This window comes from Manis pentadactyla, chromosome 9 (genome assembly GCF_030020395.1).
Source record: "Manis pentadactyla isolate mManPen7 chromosome 9, mManPen7.hap1, whole genome shotgun sequence".
In the NCBI taxonomy this organism is placed as follows: Eukaryota; Metazoa; Chordata; class Mammalia; order Pholidota; family Manidae; genus Manis; species Manis pentadactyla.
This window is the reverse complement of record NC_080027.1, coordinates 121,029,161-121,056,310: the sequence shown is the minus strand read 5'-3', so window position 1 is coordinate 121,056,310 and position 27,150 is coordinate 121,029,161. Positions and strand designations below refer to the sequence as shown.

At 41.7% G+C, this 27,150-nt stretch overlaps 1 protein-coding gene across 3 annotated transcripts; it reads left to right on the top strand.

The window, feature by feature from the left end:
• The first annotated feature begins 977 nt into the window (after positions 1-977).
• LOC118924742 (C4b-binding protein alpha chain) lies at positions 978-27,108 on the top strand. Of its 3 annotated transcripts, XM_036909852.2 has the most exons (13): positions 1,018-1,227; positions 3,400-3,470; positions 8,487-8,650; positions 9,990-10,172; positions 11,676-11,775; positions 14,461-14,546; positions 14,715-14,909; positions 16,419-16,601; positions 17,933-18,133; positions 20,146-20,334; positions 24,773-24,943; positions 25,955-26,130; positions 26,692-27,108. In XM_036909852.2, the coding sequence occupies exons 2-13, from the start codon at positions 3,406-3,408 to the stop codon at positions 26,851-26,853; spliced, it is 1,875 nt and encodes a 624-aa protein (XP_036765747.2). In that variant the 5' UTR covers positions 1,018-1,227; positions 3,400-3,405; the 3' UTR covers positions 26,854-27,108. The 3 variants fall into 3 exon arrangements, with proteins under 3 accessions (XP_036765748.2, XP_036765747.2, XP_036765749.2); XM_036909853.2 differs by lacking the exon at positions 3,400-3,470 and having other exon boundaries at positions 978-1,227; XM_036909854.2 differs by lacking the exon at positions 3,400-3,470 and having other exon boundaries at positions 1,223-1,305.
• The last annotated feature ends 42 nt before the right edge of the window (positions 27,109-27,150 follow it).

The window sequence follows — 27,150 nt, the reverse complement described above, 5'->3', positions numbered from 1 at the left end:
ATAGATGGAGAAATGGTATTTTGAGGATTCAGCTTAAAAGGTTTATTTCCTCCAACAACGTAGCTCTCAGGACTTTGTGCAATCTGGAATCCTCCTCTGCTCTCACTCTTGCCAAGCCAGCAAATCAGTCCCATCTTTATGACAGCCCATGTTCTCTATACCTCTAATATCATCCTCATTTTCATCTAATAATTTCCTCTTTCCTTTCAAAGCCCAGTCCAAGTCCCCTATTTTTGTCAAAACTTCTGTGTGGTTCAACTCCTTTTCTAAAACCTTCATGGGGCCTTTGGTGTTTCTCACAGAAAAAGGGAACTTCTCAGGAAAAATTGCTCTTTAATAGCAATCTCTTGAGCAAACAAGCTTAATGCTGAGCATGAATAATAGCTGAATTGGATAATGTCAGGGTTTGGGTTCCTTCCTAGATCTATGTGATAACAAGCATGGCTGGCCCTTCACTTCATTGCTCTGACAGCACTAACTGATAGACCAACTTGGTGTCCAGCATGTAGTAACGGTGGTGTGGTGGTAGTTAACATTTATTGAGTACGGACTGTACATTATATTCCAGACAACTCGGCACACTGCAGAAACTCAGTAAGTGTGTTAACACCCCCACATTTTGTACTTCCTTGGGGTGGGATGGACACCAGTACAGGGCCATGCTATTAGTCACTGAGCCCCAGGAAAGCCTGCTGGACCAAGCATCATCGAAAGTGGACCACTTTTCTGGATGGATCTAGTCCAAAGCCTGCTGTATCTACGGTTTCCAAGCTAGCTGGATTGTATCTTGCATAATTCTCTTGTGTTTATGAAAAAAAAAATAAACACAGAATTCTGGCATCAAGCTCATATTATCTTTCCACTTAGGGGAAATGGTTGGCAGAGAAGAAAATAAACGATTACAACATGTTATCAAGAAAGGGCGCTAGTGAAGAGGAAGGAGATTAGGTAAACACTGCTTTATTTCTGCTGTTAATCATTCACTGGGCCAGTAGAGAGAGAGTCTCTGCCTATCCATTTCCATTCAGCCATCTCTGTCCAGCCAACCACATGGCTGGAATTCAGGGACTTTGTCGTGGCGCAATTACTAGCCCACTTCGAGGTATTCTGGTAAACTCCGATCTGAGGAGGAAGTAGGAGTATTAGAGATCAAAGCAGTTTTCTTCCTTGAGAAACTACCCAAGGCACCTTGATAGAGCTTTCTACTTCTTTCTCGGCTACCTGCAGGTCAGTGGATTACTGGGGTACCTTGGGCAAAAGGCTGCTGGTTTGGGTCAGGGATAAGACAGAGACAAAGGCTTGGAGGTATGTTTGGGGCTTGGGGAGTACTGTGTTAGGGGTAGTGTGACCTGGAAAGTACTTTACACCCTTTCTAAGACTCAATTTTTAAATTTTAAATGGGGGATAATAATGCATGTTCATAAAACAAATGAGAGCAGAAAAGAAGTAAAATGTTGTTCTTGTTATTTGTATCTTAAAGACGAGGGTGTTGGTTTTGGTTATTGATCCTTTGCCATCTCTAGACACAGCAGTTGAGGCAGGAGGTAAGCCAGACCTTCCACAGGGGTTCACAGGAGACCTGGTTTTCATAGTTTGCATTCTGTAAATGGATGCAGTTTCTTTCGGAGATTTTATTAAGCCTTCCACATCTCCAGTGAAAACCTTTAGATTTGATAATAAGGTGACATTGGTCAGCTTCTAGTTGGTTTCTGAAGCTAGAAGCCTTAGTTGCCCTCACCTTCTTTGTCTTCCTCACTGGCCCAACCTAGCCGTGTTAATGACCCCTTCTTAAAATTCCCTTCTCCCTGGGATGGGCAGGACACAGTACCATTCTGGTCCTCATGTGCATTGCTTAATCATGCTTCTCTTAGCTGACTCCTGTTCTGTTCCGAAACATCGGACTGCAAGGAGAGGGAACAGAATCCAGAAGACGCAGAGGCATCAAAGATTTGTATTCAGTGTGCTGATGCACTTGGATCAATATGAGCACAGAAGCAAAGAGCTGATAGGAGACAGGGGGATTCTAGGAAGAGAGGGGAGAGCGTGGGAGGAAGTTCTTTCTAGAGTCTCAAAGTGATATGATTGAGTGTGCAGATGTAAATAAGGAGACAGTCCACCTGAGACTGGAGGTACTGGAATTTTTAAAGTGGGAGTTTAGACAAAATAAATACAATAACCTCAGAAAATAAATTCTAATAGAAGGAGAAATTCAGGAGCTGAGGATTTTCCCAGAGCCTCTCAAACTGTACCGCCCTGGCCAGTGCTGATGGTATTTTTCACGAGAGACCAGCCATGTGGACAACAGCTCTGAATTGGTTTCATTTCTATAGAAATTTAAAAGGTGATGATGTCATTGAAATATGAAGGGCATTTGCTAGGGAAGTCTTAGCTTTTCAGTAGGCGACTAACAGAATTCTAGACTTTGTAGGGAAGGGAAGATGATCTAAGTTTAATGTCACCATTTTAGAAACAAGAAACTGAGGTCCAAGGAGCTAGTGCACCTTCTCCAAGGCGACAGAATTGAACTGTGGTATTACTGGGACTAAACCCAGGTCTCCTCAACGCTCAGGTCCTCGCCTCCCCACCGGCCCTCTGTGCTCTGCCACATCCTGTGCGGGATCTGCCGGGAGACCACGAGGAGCTGTGATGTTCTGCAAGGCTGCGCCTGGCCCACGGAGCCACCACACGTCCCGAGAGCTAGGGGGGCACTGAATCCCTGCATCACCTCTTCAAATTACAAAACACTTCACACGCATTATTTCATCTGTCCTCCGTGTGGCACTTAGTCATTCTCACTCTGAAGATAAAACTAAATTGAGTTTTGTAGTTTACATTTATCGAATAACTATTATATTGCTGGTTATAGGCAGTTGAATTAAACACCTGTGCCTACAAGGGACCCACAATCCACTTCAAGAGGCCAAACTGAATTGAGTTAAACAATACAATGTGGGGTTACAATTAAGGTATCAGCAAGGTACTAGGGGAGCATAGAAGAGATGGGTATTTCTTGGTGGAGTTGAGTTGGGCAATTCTTCACCAAGGAGAGACATTTGGTCTACACAGTGAATCAAGGGGAGGTTGGAGGTAAGGGCATTCCTGGACAAGAGACGTTATATACAAATGCCTGCAGGTGTTTAGAAAAACTCCAGGAAGTGTTTTGGGAAAGGCAAGCACCTTCGTGAGGTTGAGACAGTGTTTAAAGAAAGCAGCACAGGGAGAGTTGGGAGAAGTATGGGGATGTAGGGAATTGGGGATCTTTGCTTTTTCGGAATTTGACAGCATCAGCATGGAAGCTGGGTTACAAATGTTTGGAGGCTTTTGCAGTGGTCTAGGGTGGGGTAAGGGAAGTATGAGAACCTTTAACCTTAAAAGTAATATGGTCAGTTATTTTACCAGCAAAAAATGAGTTTGTCCTGGAATAACAGAGAATTGCAATTTCAGACATGCAAGCTGCTGCAAAACCACAGGCAAGTCCTATAAGCAAAACAGAGGAATGTTATTTTACAGAAAAGGAGGAAGTTGGGAGGGGTTCTTCTGAAGGCAAGTCCATGGGAGAAGAGCAGGAGTTCAGGGTGACGACCGTTTCTCATTGGCTGAGTTGTAGGATGGTTGATTTCACTTTATAGGAGATGCAATGTACGTCTTTTCCCTGTGGGGCTTGTAACCCATGATTCCTTCCTGTCGAGGGTTCTTCTGTCGGGCCTGTGATTGACGTGCAGTGGAATGGCTCCGCCTTCCAGCCCCCAACTCCACGTCAGTGGGGTTTCTCCTTCTTCATTTTCACAAACCTAAACCTGGATGGACTGCGGAAGTGGACTGCAGGGAGGGTGACACAGGCTGGGGCTGCTCTGGCCCACGAGACAGGATGTCATGACTCTGAATACGGAAAGGGGGCAAGAGAGAGGGGCTGGGCTGACTCAGGTTCTGGTTGGGAGGCTGGGGGGAACTATTACCCTAGCTGAGACAGAAATCAGGGTTCAAGTGTGTTGGAAGGAAGAGAGTGCATGTAATTTGGGATATGTTGGATTCAAAGTGTCTGGGAGATACAAATGAAGGAAAGACTGATCCGAGCCTTGGGGATCAATAATATTTTTTTAAAAGGTTTTTTGCTCAAATAAGAAATATAACAAGTGGTTGGCAGGAGCTCAGCTGGGCAGAGGGGGAAATTGGTGGGGGGTTGGTAAAGGACACAAACTTTCAGTTCAAAGATGAAGAAGGTCTGAGGATCTAATGTTGTAAAATATGATTACAGTTGATATACTGTATTGCATAATTGGAATTTGCTAAGAGAGTAGAACTTACATGTTCTCAGCAGAAAAAAATAAGTTCAGTATGTGAGGCAATGGATGTGTTAATCAACTAGATGGGTGGGGGGGGGTGAATCCTTTCACAGCATGCCACATCATGGTGATGTTCACTTTAAATATCTTACCATTTAATCACTTACACTCAGTAAAGTTGAAATTAAAAAAAAAAAGAAATCCAACAGAGTCAAAAGTTTCAGTTTACTTTCAGGATTGCAAGTGAAGAGGAGCATGTGATAATTTATCTTTGAATTTGCCAAGAAACTCACAAGTATTTATAACATTCAGAAACAGGAATGTAATTTAAATGTTCTTCCAGACAAAAAGCAATTTGCCAAGATAACTAGTTGGAATTACAGACTTTTTCAGGATGAAAGGTTGCCTTCAAGTGGCAGAGCAACAATATCTAAAGTCCAGGAGCCACTCCTTTGTTAGAAACAACATTTGCAAGGTCACTTTTATGATGCAGATTGGATCTGCATCTGCAGCTGCAGGGGAAGAGAAAACAGGTCCTCCTTATTTTGCTGAGATTTCTTTCACTGACTTTTAGAAAGGTCCATAGTTTGAAGGGTAAGCACTGGTATTCCACTAGTTAGCAACAAGAGTACAGCAGGCCTGAATGACTACAAATTTATGTGTGGGAGGGAATAGGGCAGAATATGATTTTTATGAACAACTGAGTATGTGAAACATGTAAGGTTTTGCACCTACAGGAGACACCTGGGCCCAGAGGCCTGTAAATGATTCATGGATGGTGGTCAAAGTCATGGGAGTAGATGTGTTCCTCCCAGGAGGAAGAACAGGCCCTGTGGGCACCAGCCTCTGCTCTGGGTGTGACCCTGGGTTTCTCTAGGCCATAGTGAAGTCCTGCCCCAGTTCATGAGCTTTCCTTTGCACTGGGGCTTCATTAAAGTCTCCTGGGGATGCAGCCAACCATTATTACCTTTATGTCATTGTTCTGATGATATTTTGACCCGAGGTCCTGGTCCTGTTAGCCACATGCCCACACCGATTCTCTCACTCTCTTCCCGAACATTTCTTTTGACTGTTAGTAATGTGCCATCCATGCATCAACCCAAGCCACCTCTCCGCAGTTCTGAGAGACATGTGTATTTATCATTTTCATTTTTTTCCAAAAGGAAATTGAAGCTTAGAGGAGATGAGTATCTTGCCCAGGGGCACAGCTCCCATGTCGTAGAACCAGAATTCAACCTTCATGACCTGAGTCTGATTCAGAGCCCAGGGCACATACTGTCCTCTTCTGTCCCCAGCACTGTGTCTGTGGCCTCTGTGTGAGGCTGAGTAACAGAAATTCCTCACCACAGTGTTAGGCTGACTTTTAAAAATCGCCTGCCATGACCTGTGGAGGGAGGAGAGCCAGTTTCTGTTGATGCGTTCCCTCTTTACTGCTGAGTGGTTGATGGTAGGATCATTCAGGTTCGGGATGGGGAAGAGCCTGGAGTCAGATCACCTGGGTCTGTTCTTATTAGAAACAGGTGTGCTTTGCTTTAAACTCAGTTACAATCTGACCTTGACAAAACAAACAGTAAGAAAGTAGATATGCACATGGAATAGTACTATTTTTCCCCGAAAGCATATTGTATCACTAGGTGCTTTTGAACGTGAATTCCACAAACATTTATTGAGCACTTTAACTGTGTGGGGTACAGAGCTAGGGACAGTGTGGGGCCGAGATGAACGAGAACTCAGCCTCTGACTTCAAGGACCTTATGGTCTAGTGGTGAGGACAGACTTCAGATGTTAGTTAGAAGCCATGTGAGTGTCAGGGTTATAAATGCTAAATTGTAATTGGAATCTGGAGATACGGAGGTTAGACCTGGAGGGTAGGAGGTGGTATTGGAGAAGGGATGGGCAGAATGAGGAGGAATTGAAGAGGCAGGGAGGAGAGGGTACATATGGGCTGTAGGGACAGGATGTAGGAGGTATTTGGAACTTGCAGAGATCCTGGTTGTCTGGGCCAGTCCTGGGCATGCAGGCTCAGCCCAGCTACTGAAGTGAGTCACCAGAAACAATATAAGTGAATGCCCACCCTGAAGGGTCAGTACATTGAAAGCAATTTGCTGAATTTATCAACCTATCAATTTATTTAACACTGTTTTAAGAAATACTCATTTTGAATGTATTCAGTGATTATAAGTATATTCTTTTTGAACATAATTACTGAATATGTTCTTTCTAGCAGCATTTGAAGTACTGTTATTTAATTTCTTGAAGGTAAGGAATTAATCTTATGGATCTATTTTTATAAATATACTTATGAATATTTTCTGAGTATATTTAATGTGTATATTTTTCATATGAATGTAAGTGCAACAATTTATATGGGAAAGTTTCACTTCATACTATTCTTGATTTTTTATAGTCAAATTCTATTTTGTCAACATATTGGTATTTTAAAAAGTCTCTTTCTTCAATTTCACTAAAATTCAATGAACATACCAAATCTACAGCTTATCAAAAGTTAAAAGAAATTCAGTTCCATAGGTTTTGTAGTTCATAACAATTTTTATTGTGTGTGAGAAATGTATCATAGTTTGCAAATTTCACAGATGATTTAGTGCACTGGTTTTCGTTATGTGGAGCTTGCCTTCCCCGCCACTGTCTCTAGTCTCGTCAGATTGCTGGGAGGGTGGGAGGTGATAGGGAGGGAGGTTCTAGGAAAAGAGGGGAGAACAGGAAAGGAAAGGTGTGTGTGAAGGCTTTTGATGCTGATCCTGGCTCCTCCCATACTCTGTAGATCTTTAATTTATTCAGCACAAATTCTATAAACATGTTTTTGGTAAGCAAATACATTTGATAAGTTGTTCATTAGTTTGAACTTACTTTTTGGCAGAATTGTCCCTGAAGTCATGTACAGAGCTCCTGGGATAGGATGTGGGTGAGATGGAGTTTCCCTCCAGCAGGTGGAAGAATGGCTTCATCAGAACTGAATTTGGGGAAGATAGGATCATATGAGTCATTCTCCACATAATGTGAAGGGCCACTATAAACCGTTTACCCCCATAATGTGGGACAGAAGCATCTTGGAGGGAGATATTGGGGAAGCTCTTTTTATTTAAATGGATATGTGCTTAGTATGAATTATGGTCACATGAGGATCATAGAATTATCTGGGTCTAACAAGCATCAGAATATAGGGTGAAATTCAATATTTCAGTGGGAGTTCAAGTCATATATTCCTTTAAGGAGAGTGACTATGTCTAATGTAAATTTAAGATCTATTGTGTTTTCCAATATAAGTGGTATTGGAGAAAAAAGTGTCCTCATGATTTTGCCTTAAACAAGTCTTTAAATAATGTAAGTACATTTGTCATGTATATTTTCTTTTTCTTTAGAGATCTAAATGTATACCGACATATATATATCTCTATATAAAAATATTTTTTCCAAACTGCAAACAGCTTGATGGTTTATTGCCTTTGTTGACAGCTGTCATGTGGAGCTCCCAACACTGCTTATAGTAATCCCACTCCTTTCCTCCATCTCATTGTTTTCCTGCATTTTGTTTTGTTTTGTTTTGTTTTACATCTGTTCCCTCTAACTTCCTCTGTCACTTCATTGGTCAGATCCCCTCTGTGGCTCACGAGGCTGATTGCAATACTCTTCTTAATCAACTTCCCTGTTCCTTGTTCCTTCCGTCTGTTCACTTCAGCCTGTCACATGTACATCTGCCATAGCGATCTTCTTAAAGGACATTGAGTCACTCCTTAGTTTAAAAACAAAGAAACCAAAACCAAAAACAATGGCTCTTTATTCCCCAGTGAGTAGCATCTATAAACTCCTGAACTTGATCCTTACATCTCATTCAGACACATCTACAGCTGCACGCCTAACAGCCATCTCTCCATCTCAGGCACCTTACTTACCATCCAAATTGAAGTATTATCTGCTGTTCCTCCAATATGCATGCATCCATTCTAACTTTTGTGGCATATCTAACTCAGATGCAACCGCCTCCCATCTTTCCACTTGGAATGAGTCCCTCTTCTAGGCACTGTGCTTCCCTTCCACAGAGGTTAACACTCATTGTCCTGTGTTGTGACACTTCCGTGCATGTCCTTTCTCTCATTCTAGGCTGTAATTTCCATGAAGACATGGCTTCCAGAGCATTTATCCTAGTGCCTTATGATTGCTTATTAAATTGAGTTCTTTCAACAGAAAATTGTTGAAGAAACATCAGGTCATGCCCCCCAGAGCTCCAAATGGGACCCTTCATAGAAAGGACAGAATGGGAGCCTGGCCTTTTTCTGGGCTGTGGAGAGTCTCTGATCCAGCTCCATTCCAAATGATCTTGGTCGCCACCCTATTGGCTACTGTTGTTGGTGAGTAGGAGGGAGATAAGCTCAGACTGGCAATAAACATTTAAGATCATGCACCCATTCACTTAAAGATTAACAGAGATTATTAAGCTTCTTAATAGAAATACAACTTCAGCAACAAAGGTTTATTTGACCAGAAATCTGGACTTTATTTGGGATTTGGAATTTAGGAGACATCTTCTTGACTCATTAAAGAGGCAGTTTTCTAGACACATCCCCCTAGAATTTATTCTCCAGAAATTTCCAAAACAATCTCCAATCATGACTTGAAGCAAATCTATACTATCCATCGGTCTGACTGAACAAATTTCATTGCCTGTGAGTTTATCCAGAATAGAGTGGGGAATTGAATACTTCTCCTGGGATCTTCTGAAAGAAAGGTAAACCAGTCTTGCATTTAATTCTTGCAAGGAGAGAAGGATTAAGATTTTTATGCTTCACGAGTTACATGCTTGTTCCTTTATAACATTCCAAATTCCAAAGGTGCGAAAAAGTACAAATTGAAAAATGTTATTTGTATACATCTTCCAGGCACCCAGTTTCTCTTCCCTGAGGCAATCAATATTATATAATGCTGTAATTTTTTTTTATTTTGATATCATTAGTATACAATTACATGAGCAACACTGTGGTTAATAGATTCTTCCCATTATCAAGTCCCCACCACATACCCCATGACGGTCACTGTCCGTCAGTGTAGTAAGATGCTATAGAGTCACTACTTGTCTTCTCTGTGTTGTACTGCCTTCCCCCCACCCGCCCCCCCATACATTATGTACACTGATCGTAATGCCCCTTATTCCCCTTCTCCCTCCCTTCCCTCCTCCCCCCACCCAGTCCCTTTCCCTTTGGCAACTGCTAGTCCATTTTTGGGTTCTGTGAGTCTGCTGCTGTTTTATTCCTTCAGTTTGTGCTTTGTTCTTATGCTCCCCAGATGAGTGAAATCATATATAACGCTATTATTAATGAACTAATATGTTTCTGTAGGGAAAAATGGGGGACCTCTGGCTTTGCACAAATGCATCAGAATCAGCAGATATGGGGACTCTGCTAGGCTGATGAAATCATTTTTGTTATCCTTTTAGGATAAATTATCTCATATATAGTAGAGAAAGGATGAAAAATGTCTCCTTTTATCATTGTCATTGTCATTATAATTTATCAACAACATGTTACTGATCACTCATTGGGTTTGCTGGACAATGAGGATTACAGGAGTTACTATTTTTCTTGATTAGAGGAGAAAAGAATGGTGTTTGTCCTAAAAATCATACCACTGAAGTATCCCGATGCTGTGTCCCAAGCCGTAACTCCGGGTGCTCTTGCTCATTTTGGCGCTCAGGTGACTGTGGTCCGCCACCGAATTTACACTTTGCTTCTCCCGTAATTAAGTTGAATGAGACAAACTTCAAAACTGGAACTGTTCTGAAATACAACTGCCGCCCTGGCTACAGTAGGACCAGTTCAAAAAATCACATTACCTGTCAAGTAGGAGGCTCATGGAGCGACAGCACTTTCTGTGTTAGTAAGTATGAACGCTTATTTTTCTTATTTGTGCTTTTTCCTTCTTTGCAGAGTTGTCTCAGGAACTAAGCTTTCGAATGCAAATGAGACTCTTTGGTCCCTAAGGGACCATCCAGTTTGTCAATTACTGATCTTAATGTACACAAGTGTGCCACTTTTTGAAAAACATAAACAAATAAATAAAAGAAAAATTATGAAAAATAAGTTTATCCTTTACAGAGTAACTCTAGTAAGCACTTCTTTTGGAAAGAAACTACAATTCAGTGTTAATATATTGAACAACAGATTCACTCCTTAGAGAATTCCAAAAACTAACGTGGATAGAAGGTAGTAATGCAGTTTTCAAAGAACCCTCATCCAAAATATATGCTGTGTTTGGAAGATGTGATTCACCCTCAGTTGAGAATACATTCTGCAATGGTTTTCCAATAGTAGAGGTATATAATCCATACTCCTTTGCTGTTTCTTTGGTGATGAAGGACATGCATTTTTTTTAAATCTTCTTAACAGATTTTATTTTTAGAGAAGTTTTAGGTTTGCAGCAAAGCTGAGCAGAAAGCAGAGCTCCCATAAAAGGCAACACACCCACAACCTCCGCACTATCAACATGCTGCCCCAGAGGGTACATTTGTTGACCCATTAGCGCATGCTGGTATGTCATTCTCACCCAGAGTCCCTGGTTTACATTAGGGTTCACTCTTGGTGTCACACATTCTGTGGGTTTAGATAAGGGTATAAGCACATGTATCCACCCCTACAGTATTATGCAGAATCGTTCCACAGCCCTAAAAATCCCCTGTCCTCTGCCTACTCATCACTTCTCATGTCATTGTTCAATGCTTTTTGCTATTGGATGTTTGGGGGCTGAATCTTACTGATCTCGGTAGTGATGGGAGAAAGAAGGTCCAGATGTATTCAGGTTCTAGGCGTGGGCTGTTCAGCTGTGAGTGACACTGGGGTACATTGTGGGACCTTAGCCCAGCTGTACTTAGATAACAGGAGAGCTTCCTCTGGACTGTCCAGATCATGGGGGCCTCAGAGCTGGGCCTGTGCAGGTCTGAATACTAGCAGTGTGCAGGGAGAAAGTGGGTGCCAGAGAGGAGCAGGTGGGCCTGGCGCAGAGCCTCTGAAGGCCCCACTTGTACATAGAGCTGGAAGGACATGCATTTTTGAGTGGCCTAAATTCAAAGTACATCCACAGGCACAGAATGGAACATAACTAGATACCTGCTCAGTGTGTTCAATCTTGAACCATAGACTCCATCACCACAGGGATTTAACTGAGCAGTTTTCTCTGTTGGTAAAATGTGGACCAGAAAGAAGTGCAATCAAATTTTGTATACATTGTTCCTCCAAAATAAAAAATCAGTGAGTCAAGATCAGAAGTAAGTTTGAACCACCGGGTCTTTCTGGAAGTAGAAGTGAAAGCTCACTCCGTCCTCTTTTGTAATACTGTCCGTGAGTACTTGGAATCACACTGATCATCATTTTGATTTTCTCTCAGAGAAACGATGCAGAAACCCTGGAGAATTACAGAATGGGCAAGTGATAGTTAAGACAGATTATTCTTTTGGATCACAAATAGAATTCAGCTGTTCAGAAGGGTGAGTGTGAACCAATCTAGAAACAATACTTTTCTTTTGAATTAATTAAAAACCATAGCTACTGTGCACACATATTTCACAAGTAAGACTGATGTAAAAAGGTGTGCACTGAGAGTCTTCTTGAGTTCATCCACTCTTCTCTCAAGTCTGATGAGTATGTTTATAATCATTACTTTAAACTCTTCAACAGGTAGATTGCTTAATTCTATTTTATTTAGTTCTTTTTTCTGAAGTTTTCTCATGTCCTTTCATTTAGGGCATATCCATCTCTGTTTTAGATCTGCTTGTTCTGTGTTCACCACTCATTTTTTTTGTTTTTGTTTTTGCTCAAGTTTCCCCTGTCATCACTCAGTTGGCTGTAGTTTGTCTTCTGGTGATTTCTTAAAAAAATGTTCCAAGTGAAAATTATTCCTTGAGCTCTTGCAGGTTCAAATAATATATGAGACTTTAATACTTAAAACATAACATGGTTGGAATATTATTCAACCATAAAAAGAAAAGAAATTCTGCCATTTGCAACAACATGGATGGATCTAGAGGGCATTAGGCTCAGTGAAATAAGACAGGCAGAGAATGACAAATACCATATGATTTCATTTATTTGAGGAATATAAAAACAAAGCAAAACAGCAGGAACAAAGCAGCATTAGATTCATAGACACTGAGAAGTAGCTTGTGGATACCAAGGGAGATGGGAGTCGGGGAGGAGGACTGTTGAACCACTGTGACCTACATTTGGTAATGAAAAAAAAAAAAGAAGATAGCATGGCTGGGTATAAAATCCTTGGCTCCTACTTTCTTTTCTTGATATCTTATAGATACTACTGGATATCTTTTTCTAGTGGATGTTGCTGTAGAGAGCTCTGATGTCAACCTGGATTTCTGACTCTTATACGTGACTTGGTCTTTGTTTGACTGTTCAAAGATATTACTCTTTTTTTTTTTTTTTGTAGATAATTATTTTTTATTGAAGGGTAGTTGACACACAGTATTACATTACATTAGTTTCAGGTGTACAACATAGTGATTCAACATTTATATACATGACAATTCTAGGTACCAGCTATCACCATACCAGGCTGTTACAATATCTTGACTATATTCATTACATCCTGGTTACTTATTATTTTACCATTGGAAGTGTATAATTTTTTTTTTTTTTGTGAGGGCATCTCTCATATTTATTGATCAAATGGTTGCTAACAACAATAAAACTCTGTATAGGGGAGTCAATGCTCAATGCACAATCACTAATCCACCCCAAGCCTAATTTTCATCAGTCTCCAATCTTCTGAGGCATAACAAACAAGTTCTTACATAGTGAACAAATTCTTACATAGTGAATAAGTTACATAGTGAACAGTACAAGGGCAGTCATCACAGAAACCTTTGGTTTTGCTCATGCATTATGAACTATAAACAGTCAGTTCAAATATGAATACTCATTTGATTTTTATACTTGATTTATATGTGGATACCACATTTCTCTCTTTATTGTTATTATTATTTTTAATAAAATGCTGAAGTGGTCAAAGATATTATTCTTTATCTTTGAAATCTAATAATCCTACTCTTAGTTGTTCTGATGCAGACCATTTAGTTCAATATTTTGCTGCTATGTTATGTGCAATTTTAAGCTGCACATTAACATATTATTTTATTTGTGTGATATTTCCTTGAAATACATTCCAAAATAGCTGTTTTATTCTGTTTGTGTTCCTTCTTCAGTTTATATGTTGATTCTCTGCTTGTCATCTATGTCTAACATTGTTCTCTAATCTTTTTTGTTGTCATTTAATTTTGTTTTATTTTCTCACATTTATCCTATTCCCCTCATTGTGTATGGCTTCCAATAGAGAAAGTGGGAAGATCCAAAACTAAGGTGCTATTTGAACACTTAAGTGTTCTTATTGGATTAACCAGAAGCAAGCAATGCTTTTCACTTGATTTCCTGGCTAGGTAGGAAAAATTATGTTTTCAAGAAACTTCAAAATAAAGAAATGGTTAATTATCAATGTATTTAGCCTTATTAAAAGACTCATTTTTCTTTGGGTCAATATTAAATAAATTCCAGGGGGCCTCAGATTGCTGATGGTCACATTTATATTAATGTTCAGTCACATTGTAGGTTTTTTACATGATGGTAATACAAGTTGAAATCATTCTAACAATGCTTTCTTTTCCTGTTACCTTAATACATAGATAGCAGTAAGACAAACTGGAGAAAGCTTAGGATTTGTCAAGAGCTGTAAAAATGGGAGTCATGAACAGGGAGTTAATGATATGTGGGAGGAGAAGTCAGAAGGAGGCTACAAACCAGGGGACATGAGAGTTTGGGGCCGGGAGCACAGTTGGTCCTCTCATCCAGAGAAAATTGCACAACACACCCAATGAGTCTTTTCCCTACATGGTCCAGCTGGAGCTCTGGATGAGCTCCATGCCTGACATATAGTCAATGCTCACTAATAGATCACAGGATAAAAGAACAAATGAACACACATGAAACATCTCATTGCAGTGACAAAATTTTACTGAATGGAATGCTCAATGGGAAGTGTTATCTGAGAATACATTATTTCTTTATTTTTAGTATTGAGCAACAAGTCTGTTTGCTCAGATCTTTTTATCCAGTTTAACTTAGGGTAGGAAAATTTCCATTAAAATCTTTGATCCTTTTTTGTTTAGATATATCTTAATTGGCCCAACCACCAGCCACTGTGAGATCCAAGATAAAGGAGTTGACTGGAGTGATGATTTCCCGCAATGTGTGAGTAAGTAGAGCTCTTCTGACTTGACTATAAACCTAGACCATGTCAGGTAATGAAACTCCTGTGTCTTTTTGGTGCTTCTTGGACTCTCCGTGAGAATTTACATCATGAATGTTAGACTTGTAAGGATGCCTTACTTGATTATTTTTTCCTCTTCACTCACCGTCCCAGTTGCCAAGTGCGAGCCTCCTCCAGCCATCCGCAACGGGAGGCACAGTGGTGGAGATGAAGACTTCTATCCATATGGCTCTTCTGTAACCTACAGCTGTGACCCCGACTTCTCGCTGTTAGGCCAAGCCTCCATTTCTTGCACAGTGGAGAATAAGACCCTAGGGGTGTGGAGCCAAAGCCCTCCTACCTGTAAAAGTAAGTCAGATTGAATTGTTGGGTTCTTCTTTGAATTTTTCTTTTTTGATTAAAGGAATAAGAAAGATGTATTTATTGGGGGAAATGGAAGATTCAAAAGCAAATGGCTGCAATAATGCAGCCATTTATTTGGTCAGTTGATTCTAATGTGTGACATACCAGTATACAGTATCAAGCAGCACTAAAATCTCACTGACTTTGTGATGTAAAAGTTGGTTTTCATTCATACTGAGTCTGTTGCATGTTCAGGTGTCTCTCTTTGGCAGCTATTATATATTATTCTATCATCCTGCTCAGAAATCCAGGTTGCTTTGATTTTGTGGTACCTCCATATCAAAATGTGCTTTCTAAATCTTGTCAGTAGAGAAAGAGAGAAAAGAAAATTGTTCCCTGGCTTTTAAAAACTTTTTCCTGAAAATGACCACATATCACTTTATATTGCAGCCTTTTGTCCAAATCTCATGTAATGAGTAGACTGTATGTACACTATGAGAACTAGAAAATATCATCTTTTGTCTGTTCAGGAAGAGAAACCGGAAATACTGGTTAGCAGTTGTAATGTCAACCACAAATGCCTACAGAGCAGCAAAACCTACTAAACACAGAAGGTCACCAGGACAAAGCAAACAGTAACTGAGCCAGAAGATCTCTTATACTGTTGAGAGTTTGCTAATCTAAGGCATCTTCCTTTGCTACTGTCTACACAGTTTCACTTATTATCCTGACTCACCACAGGACATAGTCCAATCAGGGAATAGTGCAAACAGTTAAAGATATCTGGGGTCTAGACTGCCAGAGGTGGAAATGGCAGAGAATGAGGCCAGGGTTTGAAGGACCTGGTCTATTACTCGCAAGGAATTCAAAGCTAAGGTGAAGAGGAGACATTGAAAGGCTTTAACCAGGGGAGTAAATGTCTTGCATTTCAGGAAGATAACTCAGGCTACAGAGTGGACAACAATTTGAAGTGGGACAAAAGTTACCCCATGGGCACCTGTTGCAGCCACCCAGCCAAGACGTGGAGGTGACTTCACTTTCTAGGGCAGTGGGCCTGGAAAGAAGCTGAGGGATCATAGAGGACTTCCGGTGGCAGGACTGGCAGGACTCCCTGATGGACAGCTGTGGGGCGGGACAGTTTGTTCTTTGCTTGTGAGAGCGCCGATCTCTGATGCCCGGCTGCCCCTACTCCATGACCACCGTATCATTACCCTTGGTCACGGACCCACTCCAGAATCATCCAGGGAAGGGGAGGATTTTTTATAAGGGGAATATTTGAGGACTTCAAGATCGGTGTTCCTTCTGGGTTTTACAGAGCTAATTTTTCTTGAGGAAATGAGGAAGTTGGCATTATTCACAATCATCTCATAATGGAACCAGCATGATGGGTTCTCATTTTACCAAGGCTTTTAAAAGGTGAAATGTGTTTTCCTTGTATCTACTTGACATAAGTAGTAATAGCCTTATCACCATTTCTCTTTTACAACCCACTTGTCTTTTCCTATGATTCTTTAGAAATCAGCTGTGTTCAGCCAGAGCATAAAAATGCAAAGATAGTCTCTGGATTTGGACCCATCTATACTTATAAGGACTCTATTGTATTTGACTGCAATAGAGGTTATATCCTCAAAGGCAGCAGTTTAATCCATTGTGAAGCTGATAACAACTGGGATCCTGTTCCTCCCACTTGCGAGATCAGTGAGTATGGACTGTGAAGAAATTTCATTGTTTAGCATCTAAATATATTCAGAAATGTTGGTGGAGGCATACTCCTATGCCTAAACCCATTTGAATCACAGAGAACATTTTAATTTAGATCAATAATTGTTTTTATTGTTTTCTTATTGGTAAAAAGGATGATTACAGTACACTGTGTAAAGTCATGTAACATCATGCAAGGCTGCCATGTACAGTTGTGTGGGTTGGGCACCCTCCACCACTAAAGGACACATTCACATTGTAGGCATTAGCATATTTATTTCAACAATTCAATAGAAATTTCAGTTGATAGAAAATTGTTTTGTATTAACAAAATTATGATAATTGGAAAGATAAATAGTAAAGTGTCCTGAAGAAAGAAATGCTAACTTGCAAGTTTTAATAACTTGCACAAAAATGTGGTGTGGACTAACTATGATTCTGACACTCTGAAGTTATCAACTCGTATGGATCATTAGAAATGGTGTGGTGTTAATAGTAATAATGATAACTTGATGCTAAGGTAGGTATATAACAATATTAACTCATGTGGGAATAAGGAGTTACTATGAATGAGTACAAAGTTTCTTTCGGGTTAATAAAAATATCCTAAAGTTGGGTAGTGGTGATGGTTGCACAACTCTGTGAGTATACCAAAACCTTGGGGTTGTATATTTTAAATGGGTGAATTTTAGGTGACTTCTGTCTCAATAAAACTGCTATAAAAGAACCTTACCCTCTATGCCATTCTAAATGTTTGAAGATAAAAATGTAATAAACATCCAGCTCAGCCGATGTTTGTATCGTATTTCCCTATCATATGCTTCAGTAGCATAGGAAAGAATGAAAAGGACCAGATGTGAGGTCTAGAGTCAAAAGATGCTTGGACTTGGCTGGTTCTTGCCGAGCCCTAAATGATAAGGCTGCTGGCGTCACCTGGATAAGGGAAACCATCCATCCTTAGTTAGGACACAAAATTAGATTTGTTTGTCTGCAGTAGTTCTCCAGTCATATCTACCTAGTAAGCCCAGGGCTTCAATTCAGAGACCAGACTTTCTGGAGTGGATTGAAGAACAATGAAGAGGATTAACATTTTGGGTAGTTGGCACAACACACAGAAACTACTTGGTAGTGCCCTTCGTAGGAACCTCTCTGGCGTCGTGCACGTTTAGGCACATGTCCATGTGTGTTGGCTGGTGTGGCTGATTCAGCAGCTTGGCAGGCCGGTTCCCGGGTGAATGAGCACATGACACCCATTGATAGGACAGGCTCGTTGTTCACTGTCACATCCCTTGTAAGTGTCCTCTTCCCTTGTTCTTCTTTATGAACAGATAGTTGTACTGACTTACCATACATCCCACATGCTTCCTGGGACGTATATGGTTACAACCAGCCAACAAAAGAGGAAGTATATGAAATTGGGACTGTGCTTAGATACCGCTGCCATCTTGGCTATAAACCTGCTGTAGACAAGCCTACGACTGTGACTTGTCAGGGGAATTTGGAATGGTCTCCATACGTAGCATGCGAGGGTGAGTTTCTGTTTTTTAAACCTTTTTGTATATTAAATGTCCACCATGTGCTAGGATTTTCTACCTTAAATGAATATAATTTATCCCTCAAGATGAATTTAGAATGATATTAACTGAACAGAACTATTATTGTCAGAAGGGGCTGTGAAGATCTGGGAGTTCAAGGAGCTGGGAAATTGTCGTCTTACCCTGTCCTAGTTCACAATCAAATGAGACATAAATAGATACGTTAAGCATTATGCGACAGTATTAGCTTCATTACTGGTAAGGGTAGAATGGAGACGATAGCTCAGCATCGCCAGGGTCAGACCTTCAACCCAAGCCCTTTTCTCCCCAGTGTAGCCTTTAGCGTGTTTGGTAGATGGGAGTCTGTGAAACCGATATGAACTCAACCAGCTGCAAGGTGCCTCGTGCCTCGTGCATCTTGATTCATGGGACCGCAGACTGAAAGAGCTGGGTCTAGTGACCTGCTTCTAGAAGCCAGATTCTGACCCCTGACCCAGCATTCTTGCCTCAGTAGGACAGAAAGGAGACTTTCCCTGGTCTCACTAGTAGAAAATGGCTCTTCTCTCTTTGGAGAGCATGAGTGAGGGGCTGAGAGACAGAGGGGATGTCATTTTACGGGCTTCAGTGGAATTGACCACAGAGGGAGAAAAGGCTTCCTTCTACACATCTGTCAGAATCTTGACATTTTAGAGGTGAAGACACTGTGGTCCAGAATGTAGGGAAATTCACTCTCCAGATCAGAATTTGAAAAATGTGTGAAATGCACACATAATGAAAAATGGTGATTTAGATCAGCCTGTTGAAAGGTAACATGTCACATTAGAACTTAAAAGTTTAACTGCAGTTATTCAGACTCATTTTGGGGACGTGAAAGGTTTTAACAAAATTACTGACTTAAAATATAATATTTAGCAAAAACAATTGCCATCACTAAAATAACAGCATAGCAGTAGGTGCAAGCCTTTGAGGATCCTCTTTAATAAATAAAAAACAATGACATGTAATTAATACACTAATTTTTTCTATGCAGATGTAAGTTGATTTACATATGTTTAAAAACCTGTTTTTAATCATGTTTGTTTTACTCATTACTTATATTTAACTGTTTAATAAAGGATTCTTTAAAACCATTTAAAAAGGCAGAAGTGAAGTGGTATTTATCCCAGTTATCTTAAAATCTGATTAATTATGAATCTGGACTCAAGACTTAAATATTTGTGTTTTCTACAATGTAAAGCATTACATAAATACTGTTACAATTTAGGAACTATATGAATGTTGGATATTTTTATTATAATTTGTAAACAAATGAATGCTGACAGTGTTTGAATATGCCCCAAAGACCCCATTGTAGTGCTGGACAAGCGCCTGATATAGAAATAGAGCATTTTATTCAGTTCTGAGGTTTTATCTTACATAAAACATTACCAAATTCTATCTGAAAGTATTTCTACTAGTGAATAAAAAACTTATATCTTTATTTCAGCTCTTATTGCATTAAACATGAAAAAAACTTGAATAACTGTCTCTCTTAAATGTGGTATTAACTACAAGAAAATCCTGGCCATAAGCGATAATTTAAACTTATTTCTAGGCATTAGCTGTCAGGTGGATACACATTTTTTAGAATATGATGTGACTGAGGAGATCCGAGTTAATAGAGAGCTTAATGCTAATATAACCCTAATTGAAACCATAAGGAAATGGATGTCATTTGTCATTGTTTTTGAATAATTTTGAAAATTTACATTTTCTTGCAGGTTTAATCCAACCTCTCATTTCCAAGGCTCCTAATGAAAATACTGAGGTGGGGGGAAATGACCAGGTTGGAGTCCTTTAGCCCATCAGGGACGGGAGGGCAGATGCAGGGTCTTGGGGACCCTTTTCTGCCATATCTCTGAGCGATGCCATCTTCCAGAGGTAGAAATGAGATGATTAGCCACAGGGGCCTCCTCCTGGTGATTTTACTAACCATTAGCCTCATTTATTTATTTTTTATTTTTTAGAGACATGTTGCCCAGTACCACACCTGAAGAATGGCAAAATCACTTTATCTAGGAAGAGTGGCTCCAATCATAGCTGTGACTATTTCTACAGAGATGTGGTTTCATACACATGTTATGAGAAATACGAGTTTGAAGCTAACTGCCGGGAGGATGGCACGTGGAATCCCAAAACACCAACATGTGATGAGAGTAAGAGCTTTGTAATTGTGTTATTTTATAAGTTTCTTCATATCAAAGGGATGGGTTATTAACAGAGGTTTTGAATTAGGTAAAAAAAATTGTATACCCTGTGTGAGTTTGGAGTGGATAAACTCGTTGAAACGCGTGGCCCCCTGGTCTAGCTGTCTTTTTTCCCGCATTGCTTGTTCCCATTCTCTCCACCTGACTGTTTCCTTTTCTTTTCTGAATCAGTGAAAATAGCTCACACCTAATAAATAGATCAGCTAGACTTTTCAATTACTACCTTCCGTTTCTTGGTATTTATTCTCTTTTCTTCTCTCCCTTTTGGTCCATGCCTTCACCTGCAGTGTAAGGCCCTCCAAAATGCACTGGAACCTGTCTTTCTGAACTTGCTTCCTTTCTACTGCTGCCCCTAAGCCCTCCTTCAGACTGACCCCCAGGGTGAAATGCCTACCTCTCCCTCACCAAGAGCACCTGTGTGCTAAACACAGTCTTCCCTTCCCCCATTGTGTTTCCATAGCTCTACCTATTAACGATCGGAAACAATCACTCCCACTAGGAATAGTGATTCCTCTTCTTGCTCTGTGGGTAAGAAGCCTGCAGGAGCCCCAGAGTGGCCAGGCACTAGATGCAGCTTAGAAATCAGTGGGCATCTTCTTAAACTTCTCTGGTAGAAGTGTTCCCTCTTCACCAACCAGGATTTTTCAATCTACAGATCCCAGAGTCTCAGGGATGTGAAACACAATTTCTCCACGTGGGTCACTTAGCGTGTTGGTAAATCGTCTTACCATCTTACTCATGCCTTCGTCTCTTGGTTCCTGGCCCTGTGCATTTTATTTTATTTTACTGAAGACTCACTACCATATAAAGGTTGACCTTTGATTTAAAGTGAATACTGCATCCTGGAAGATATTCTGAAGAAATATTGTGGAGTCCCATCGTTGTTAAGTATTGCCTTTCAACCGGCACGTCAGCTGTGCCTTTAACAGGCCATGCCAATGTTCTCACGGGTCTGTGGGTGCTGGCTGATGCAGTCGTTGATATATGAGCAGTGCATTCCGTGGCCGTGCTCCCAGCACCACACCTTTTTTTGCTGTGAATGAGGTCTTGTAGGTGCATGTAGCAGGATCTTATGTCAATTGGTTAGGCTCTCAAATCCTTCAGATGACAGTGTTGACTGAGTCCCAAAGACAGGAAGGGTACACCCACGTCTGGAAGAGTTGTCTATTTCTGTCAGAGTAAATAGCTGTCCCTTCTAGGTGGAAGGATGTCCAATATGGTCAACCTGCTACCAGGTGGCTTTTTAGTTGTCTCAAGGGATGTGCTCAGACTAGGGCCTTAGCATTATTGAGGTTGGAGGTTCAGAGACAGCCTGGTAGGTGGGAGTCCGTGCTGTTGGGCCCTTGCTTGTCCTACCACTTCACTCCTTTTCCTCTGTGACAGCCAGTGACAGGATGACTGACTTCAACTGGCTGAGTTATTTCCTTCTACTTGGTTGTTTAATGCTGTTTCTACTGAGGATGCTCCATTGATTTAAAACAAAACCTTCCTACCTACTGGCCACTCCCATATGTCCAGATACCTGCTTCTAGCCCAGATCTCATTGTGTCCAGTCTTCTAATCTTTGTCCTTAAGGGCTCTGACAGAAAACCATTCATTCCAGGCCATGATTCCTAATTTAGTCTATCCTTACGCCACTTCTTTTTCCAATGAAAAGAATGACCAGAAGTACCACCTAATGCTCTGCCTATCAGGAAGATTTCCCCTTACTCCTGTCTTTGTAGACCACCCCCAATTGGGTTTTAATGCAGCTTGCACTCATTTTAGCTTGCAGACAAAAATACACATCTGTGAACCAGGCTCGCACTTTCCTCTCTGCAGCTCTCTGTTGGTTGGTAGTAATGGATACCACATATAACCATGAGCGTGAGCTAAGGCAGAGGCATTTGTGCAACTGTGATTAGGGCACAAAGATCTGGGATCCCTGTTTGTGCAGTTTGCTTGTGCCACCTGGTCCTGCTCATGCTCAATGCCAGATGTACCACTTTTATTTTATCATGCATCATGGCCTGAATGGCCTTATAATTTGATGGGTCTGAATAGACCGAGCTCATGGTGAGTGATTCTGTCACATAGTCACTTCATGACCCAATGTCAGGAGCTGTTTTTATCAGGACCAAGGAACATGCCAAGAGTTATATTTCAAGAAGCACATCATTCTCCGTAGCAGTGCATTCATCCTTGCTTCAGGATCTTAAGGGTCTATGATGTGATTGTCCCAGTGGCATCTGCATATTTTACTACTACAGCCACCTTCAGGGCACTAGATTCTGCAGAGTCCTGAGGTCCAAGCAACAGGGATGATTTCACGGCAGACTAGACCTACTGCCAAGGCCTTTGCCAACATGGGTCCTATTCAAGCTCAGCTGTCTTTGGTTGGAATAGTGTTCCCAAATATGGAGTATGCTGTCTTTAGAATCTGGAAAGTTCTACTAGGCATTTTGTTTCCTTTTTCGTGGGGTGATGTGCGATTTTCAAAAATTTGATTTTAGTTTGAATGGGATAGCCTAGTAAGCCTTAAACTCTGGTCCTCTAAAAGTTACACTGATATGGCAGACCCCAGAATCTTTACATTCAGTATTCTGAGGCCATCATCATGTGAATTGGAAAAACTCAGTCTTTCCTCTACCTCTTGTGTTATTCCGCCATCTGTCTCTTTTACTACTCACACAGAACTTCCATGACACTTCTGGTGACCAGAAATGTACAGATTTTTCCCCACAACAAGGAATTCTCTACAACTCCTCCTGGGTGTCCTATAATTTCATTCGTTCTGACACTATCTACCTGGAGATAGTGTCAGATCTCATAGGCACCCCCACTTCAGATGTCAATCGCAAGTAGCAGGTCTGCAGGTTACCCCCAACTTTGGTCTGACTTGGCTACAAATTGAAGATTCCTTAACTCCTTTCTCAGGTTCTATTTATTTGCTAGTGGCTCACAGAACTCAGGGAAACACTTACTTGCACTTACCAGTTTATTCAAGGATACGACAAAGGATACAATGAAAAGCCAGATGAAGAGATACATAGGGTGAGGTCTGGGAGGGTCCAGAGGGCAGGAACTCATGTTCCTGTGGGGTTGGGGTGCATCACCCTCCAGGTACAAGGATGTGTTCATCCGCCTAGAAGCTCTCTGAAGTCTGGACTACTGGGATTTCATGGAGGCTTCCTCATGTAGGAATGTCAGTTGTTGACTTCATTCCAGCCCCTCTCCCCTCTCTGGAGGATGAGACTTGGTGCTGAAAATTCCGAGCTTCTATCATGGCTTCGCCTTTCTGGTGACTAGTCCCCATACTGAAGCCATCCAGGAACCCACCCAGAGCTGCCTCAATAGAATAAAAGATGCTCCTAACGCCCTTAGCACTTAGGAATTTACTAGAGTTTTAGGAGCTCTATGCCAGGAACTGGGGCAGAGACCAATAGATAGATAGATAGATAGATAGATAGATAGATAGATAGATAGATAGATAGATAGATAGATAGATAGATAGATAGATAGATAGATAGATAGATAGATAGATAGATAGATAGATAGATAGATAGGTAATGTGTATTTTTTCTCTATTATCTCACATCATGCTAGTTTCTTCTTGCATATTCAGTAGAATTAACATGATATCGATGATATATCAGGATCAATATGATATCTTTAGATGTCCAGATTGTCATACTATCATCAGACTATTATGATAGGGGAAGGTGAGATCAATATGATATCTTTAGATGTCCAGATTGTCATACTATCATCAGACTATTATGATAGGGGAAGGTGAGTTACCACAGGCCACAGATAAAACTGCAGATGTATGGTCTTGACCCTTTCATGTATACACAAACTGTTTCTGAGCCTCTCTTTGGATAGGATGGAAGAGAAGGCTTCTGCTAAATCAGTGACCTCATTTATCTGAAGACAGTCTGTGTTAGCAAAGATACCTGTGACTACAGTAGGGACTAATATTGAGGAGTTTCCAATAATCTACTCTAATTCTCCAGACCCCTCAGTATAAATTTTTAAACTTTACTTTTTTGCTTCAAAGAGGAGGGCAGTGGACAGTATAAACGGCTTCTACTCGGGCTTCTGGAATCTGATAGTTCTTATGCACAGGCCAAGGGCCCAATGTGCAGTTGGGCCAATTTCGTTTAAACCCATTATACTTTCAGAAACAATGGAAGTAACCACCAAGTGGTCTAATAAAGGGACGTGATGGCTTCCCAGCCTGAGCCTTACAGCAGGGCAGTACGGGCCTCGGGTCTGGCTGAGTGTCCTTCAGGCAGAGAAGACGGAGGGACGGAAGGAAGCCCCCCACATACCACACAGATTCTGGGATGCGTCCTTTCCTACATGCTACAAGCTCAAGCTCTCTCACTTTTGTCTCCCCATCAAGGTTGTGATTTTCCTCCTATCATTGCCCATGGACGTCATAAACGAATAAACACATACAGCTTATTCAAAACTGAGGTTGTGTATGAATGTGACAGAGGGTACACTCTGGCTGGACCAGCCAGACTCTCCTGCAGTTCCTCACACTGGTCTCCTGAAGCCCCTCGGTGTAAAGGTAACTCCAGCTCCCTTGGCAGCCGTGGCTACGTGGGTGGACATGTCATGTGAGGACTGAGAGTTAAGTTTCTTCCCTGCCAGAGGCGGTACAGAAATATTTCATCTGATTTGATTTAAGTAATGACCACATTCACACTATATTCAGAAAGCGCAAAGGGCACCCAGAGACATCAATCTCCCCTACTTCTTTCTCCAAGTCGCAAAATCCAGCCTTCTGGAGGCAGCCCCCATTCCCATTTCCCTGTGTATGGCCAGAAATATTCTACAGGTGGTACATTGTCTCGGAGGGCGTAGCCCTGGCCTGAAGCTTGTCTTCCTGGGAACTGGCCCCAGCCTGCATGCGGGCTCTCATGGGCTAATCCCAAGCATGGCATAAGTGGTATTTCCATCAGAGCTTCACGCAAGGCGCTGCCCGCTCGTGACGGAGCATGTGGTGGGGGGCTCCTAGTGTGCCAACCTGCTGTGGGCAGGGGGATCAAGAGCGGGTCAGAGTTTTACATGAACACAGGTGGACTCTCAGTTTGCCGGCAACAAGTCCAGGGATTGTTTGCCTCCACTGCGCCCACTGCCCCCAGGAGGGTGACAGGCGGGAGGGGAAACTCCATAGCTGGCGTCCTGCAGGATCAGGGTGCAGGGGGTGACTGCTCCGAGAGCTGACAGCCTGGGGTCACATGCCTTTGTCTATCCTTTCATGTTATTTAAGAGTATTAGGACCTTGGACAAATTTTTAACCTGTCTGTATCTCAACTTTGTCCTAGATAAAATGGGATAATAACAGTCTTCACTCACAAACTGAGACTTACATGTGATCATCAGATAAGATGCTTAGCCTATGTCTGATATGTAGCCAATGCTCAGTGAGAATGTTAACTAATGTTTTTGTTGTCAAACGGAGTGAAAAATGAAATAATTAGCAGCACCTACCGTAGCTCATCCTTGTAATCCTGGCCTGTTACCATGTCCTTCCCCTGATGTTTCCAGATTGCTTAAAACTGTGTTTCCATTGCAGCTGTGTGTGTGAAGCCAGAAATAGCCAATGGAAGGCTGACTGTGATTAAGAATCAATATTCTGAACCTGACACCATCACCGTGCAGTGTAACTCTGGCTATGGTTTGGTTGGATCCCCAAACATCACTTGCTCAGAGAGCAGAACCTGGTACCCCGAGGTGCCCAGGTGTGAGTGGGTAAGTGGCACAGCCCAAGGAGGTCCCTGTGCTGTCCGCCCCTGAACATGGTGCCTCCCAGAGCTGTCACGGCCTGGCACGGTGCGATGTGACTTGTCAGGAGTCATTCCTGAGGCCTTCAGAGGCACACTCTGGTTTTGCCTTGAAGCGCTCGGGTCTGTCAAGGTGGGAAGTGTTCCCAGGCTCTCTTGAGAACAGGAAAACCTGAGGCCCTAAGTGAGGGGGGGCCTCAGCCCTGGGGTGTTCCCTAGCCCTGGCTGCTAACTTTCCCTTTCCTAAACTATATAATATACTGTGTGCCATTCCTGGAATGGTCCGCAGAAACGGCCTCTGTCCCCACAGAAGTCTTCCAGAAGCTGCCACAGAGAAGTTCTGTGTCCCTCAGGGGAAGGCTATGGGGGGCCCGTGGTGTTCCTAGTTTCCTGCCCCACCACCTGGCCTGGGGTTGGTCCTCGTCCCGATCCTGATCCTGTAGTCTGTCATCGCCACGATGCACCGCCACCCCCTTCACGATGTGGAGAGAAGCCTTGCAACCACCCTCACCACCTGTGTCTCTCGTAGGTGTACCCCGAAGGCTGTGAGCAGGTGCTTGTCGGCAGAGCACTCATGCAGTGTCTCCCAAACCCTGAGGATGTGAAATTGGCCCTGGAGGTGTATAAACTGTCTTTGGAGGTTGAACTCCTGGAACTGCAGAGAGACAACGCCAAGAGATCCACTCCTTAGGCTCCACTCGGAAGATTTTCCCCAGAGAGGAGGCAGAAGGTGCCCTCCTGCCTTCCATGCACTATGCGTCACGTCAGTTTGATGACTCTGTTATCCCTTTTGCACCATCATTCATAGTAATAACTATCTAGAAAGGATGACTTGTTAATGTTTAGTGCTTTGAGATTGTGTAGTTACTGATTATTTTTTGTCTCATGTTTTTGCTTTTCTGGACATAAAGTGCACATTTTTTCCATTAAAAATTTACATATCAAACTATCTTGTCTCTGTGTTCATTAGGACTCTGTGGAACAAGGA

What these genes read in the sequence shown, in the direction of transcription:
- LOC118924742 (XM_036909852.2), top strand. Translation starts at nt 3,406, where the DNA reads ATGAGTTTGTCCTGGAATAACAGAGAATTGCAATTTCAGACATGCAAG. An exon ending in CCTATTGGCTACTGTTGTTG is followed by an intron (nt 8,651 to 9,989) that starts GTGAGTAGGAGG and finishes TTTGGCGCTCAG; the next exon opens with GTGACTGTGGTCCGCCACCG. An exon ending in TCCATACGTAGCATGCGAGG is followed by an intron (nt 18,134 to 20,145) that starts GTGAGTTTCTGT and finishes TTTATTTTTTAG; the next exon opens with AGACATGTTGCCCAGTACCA.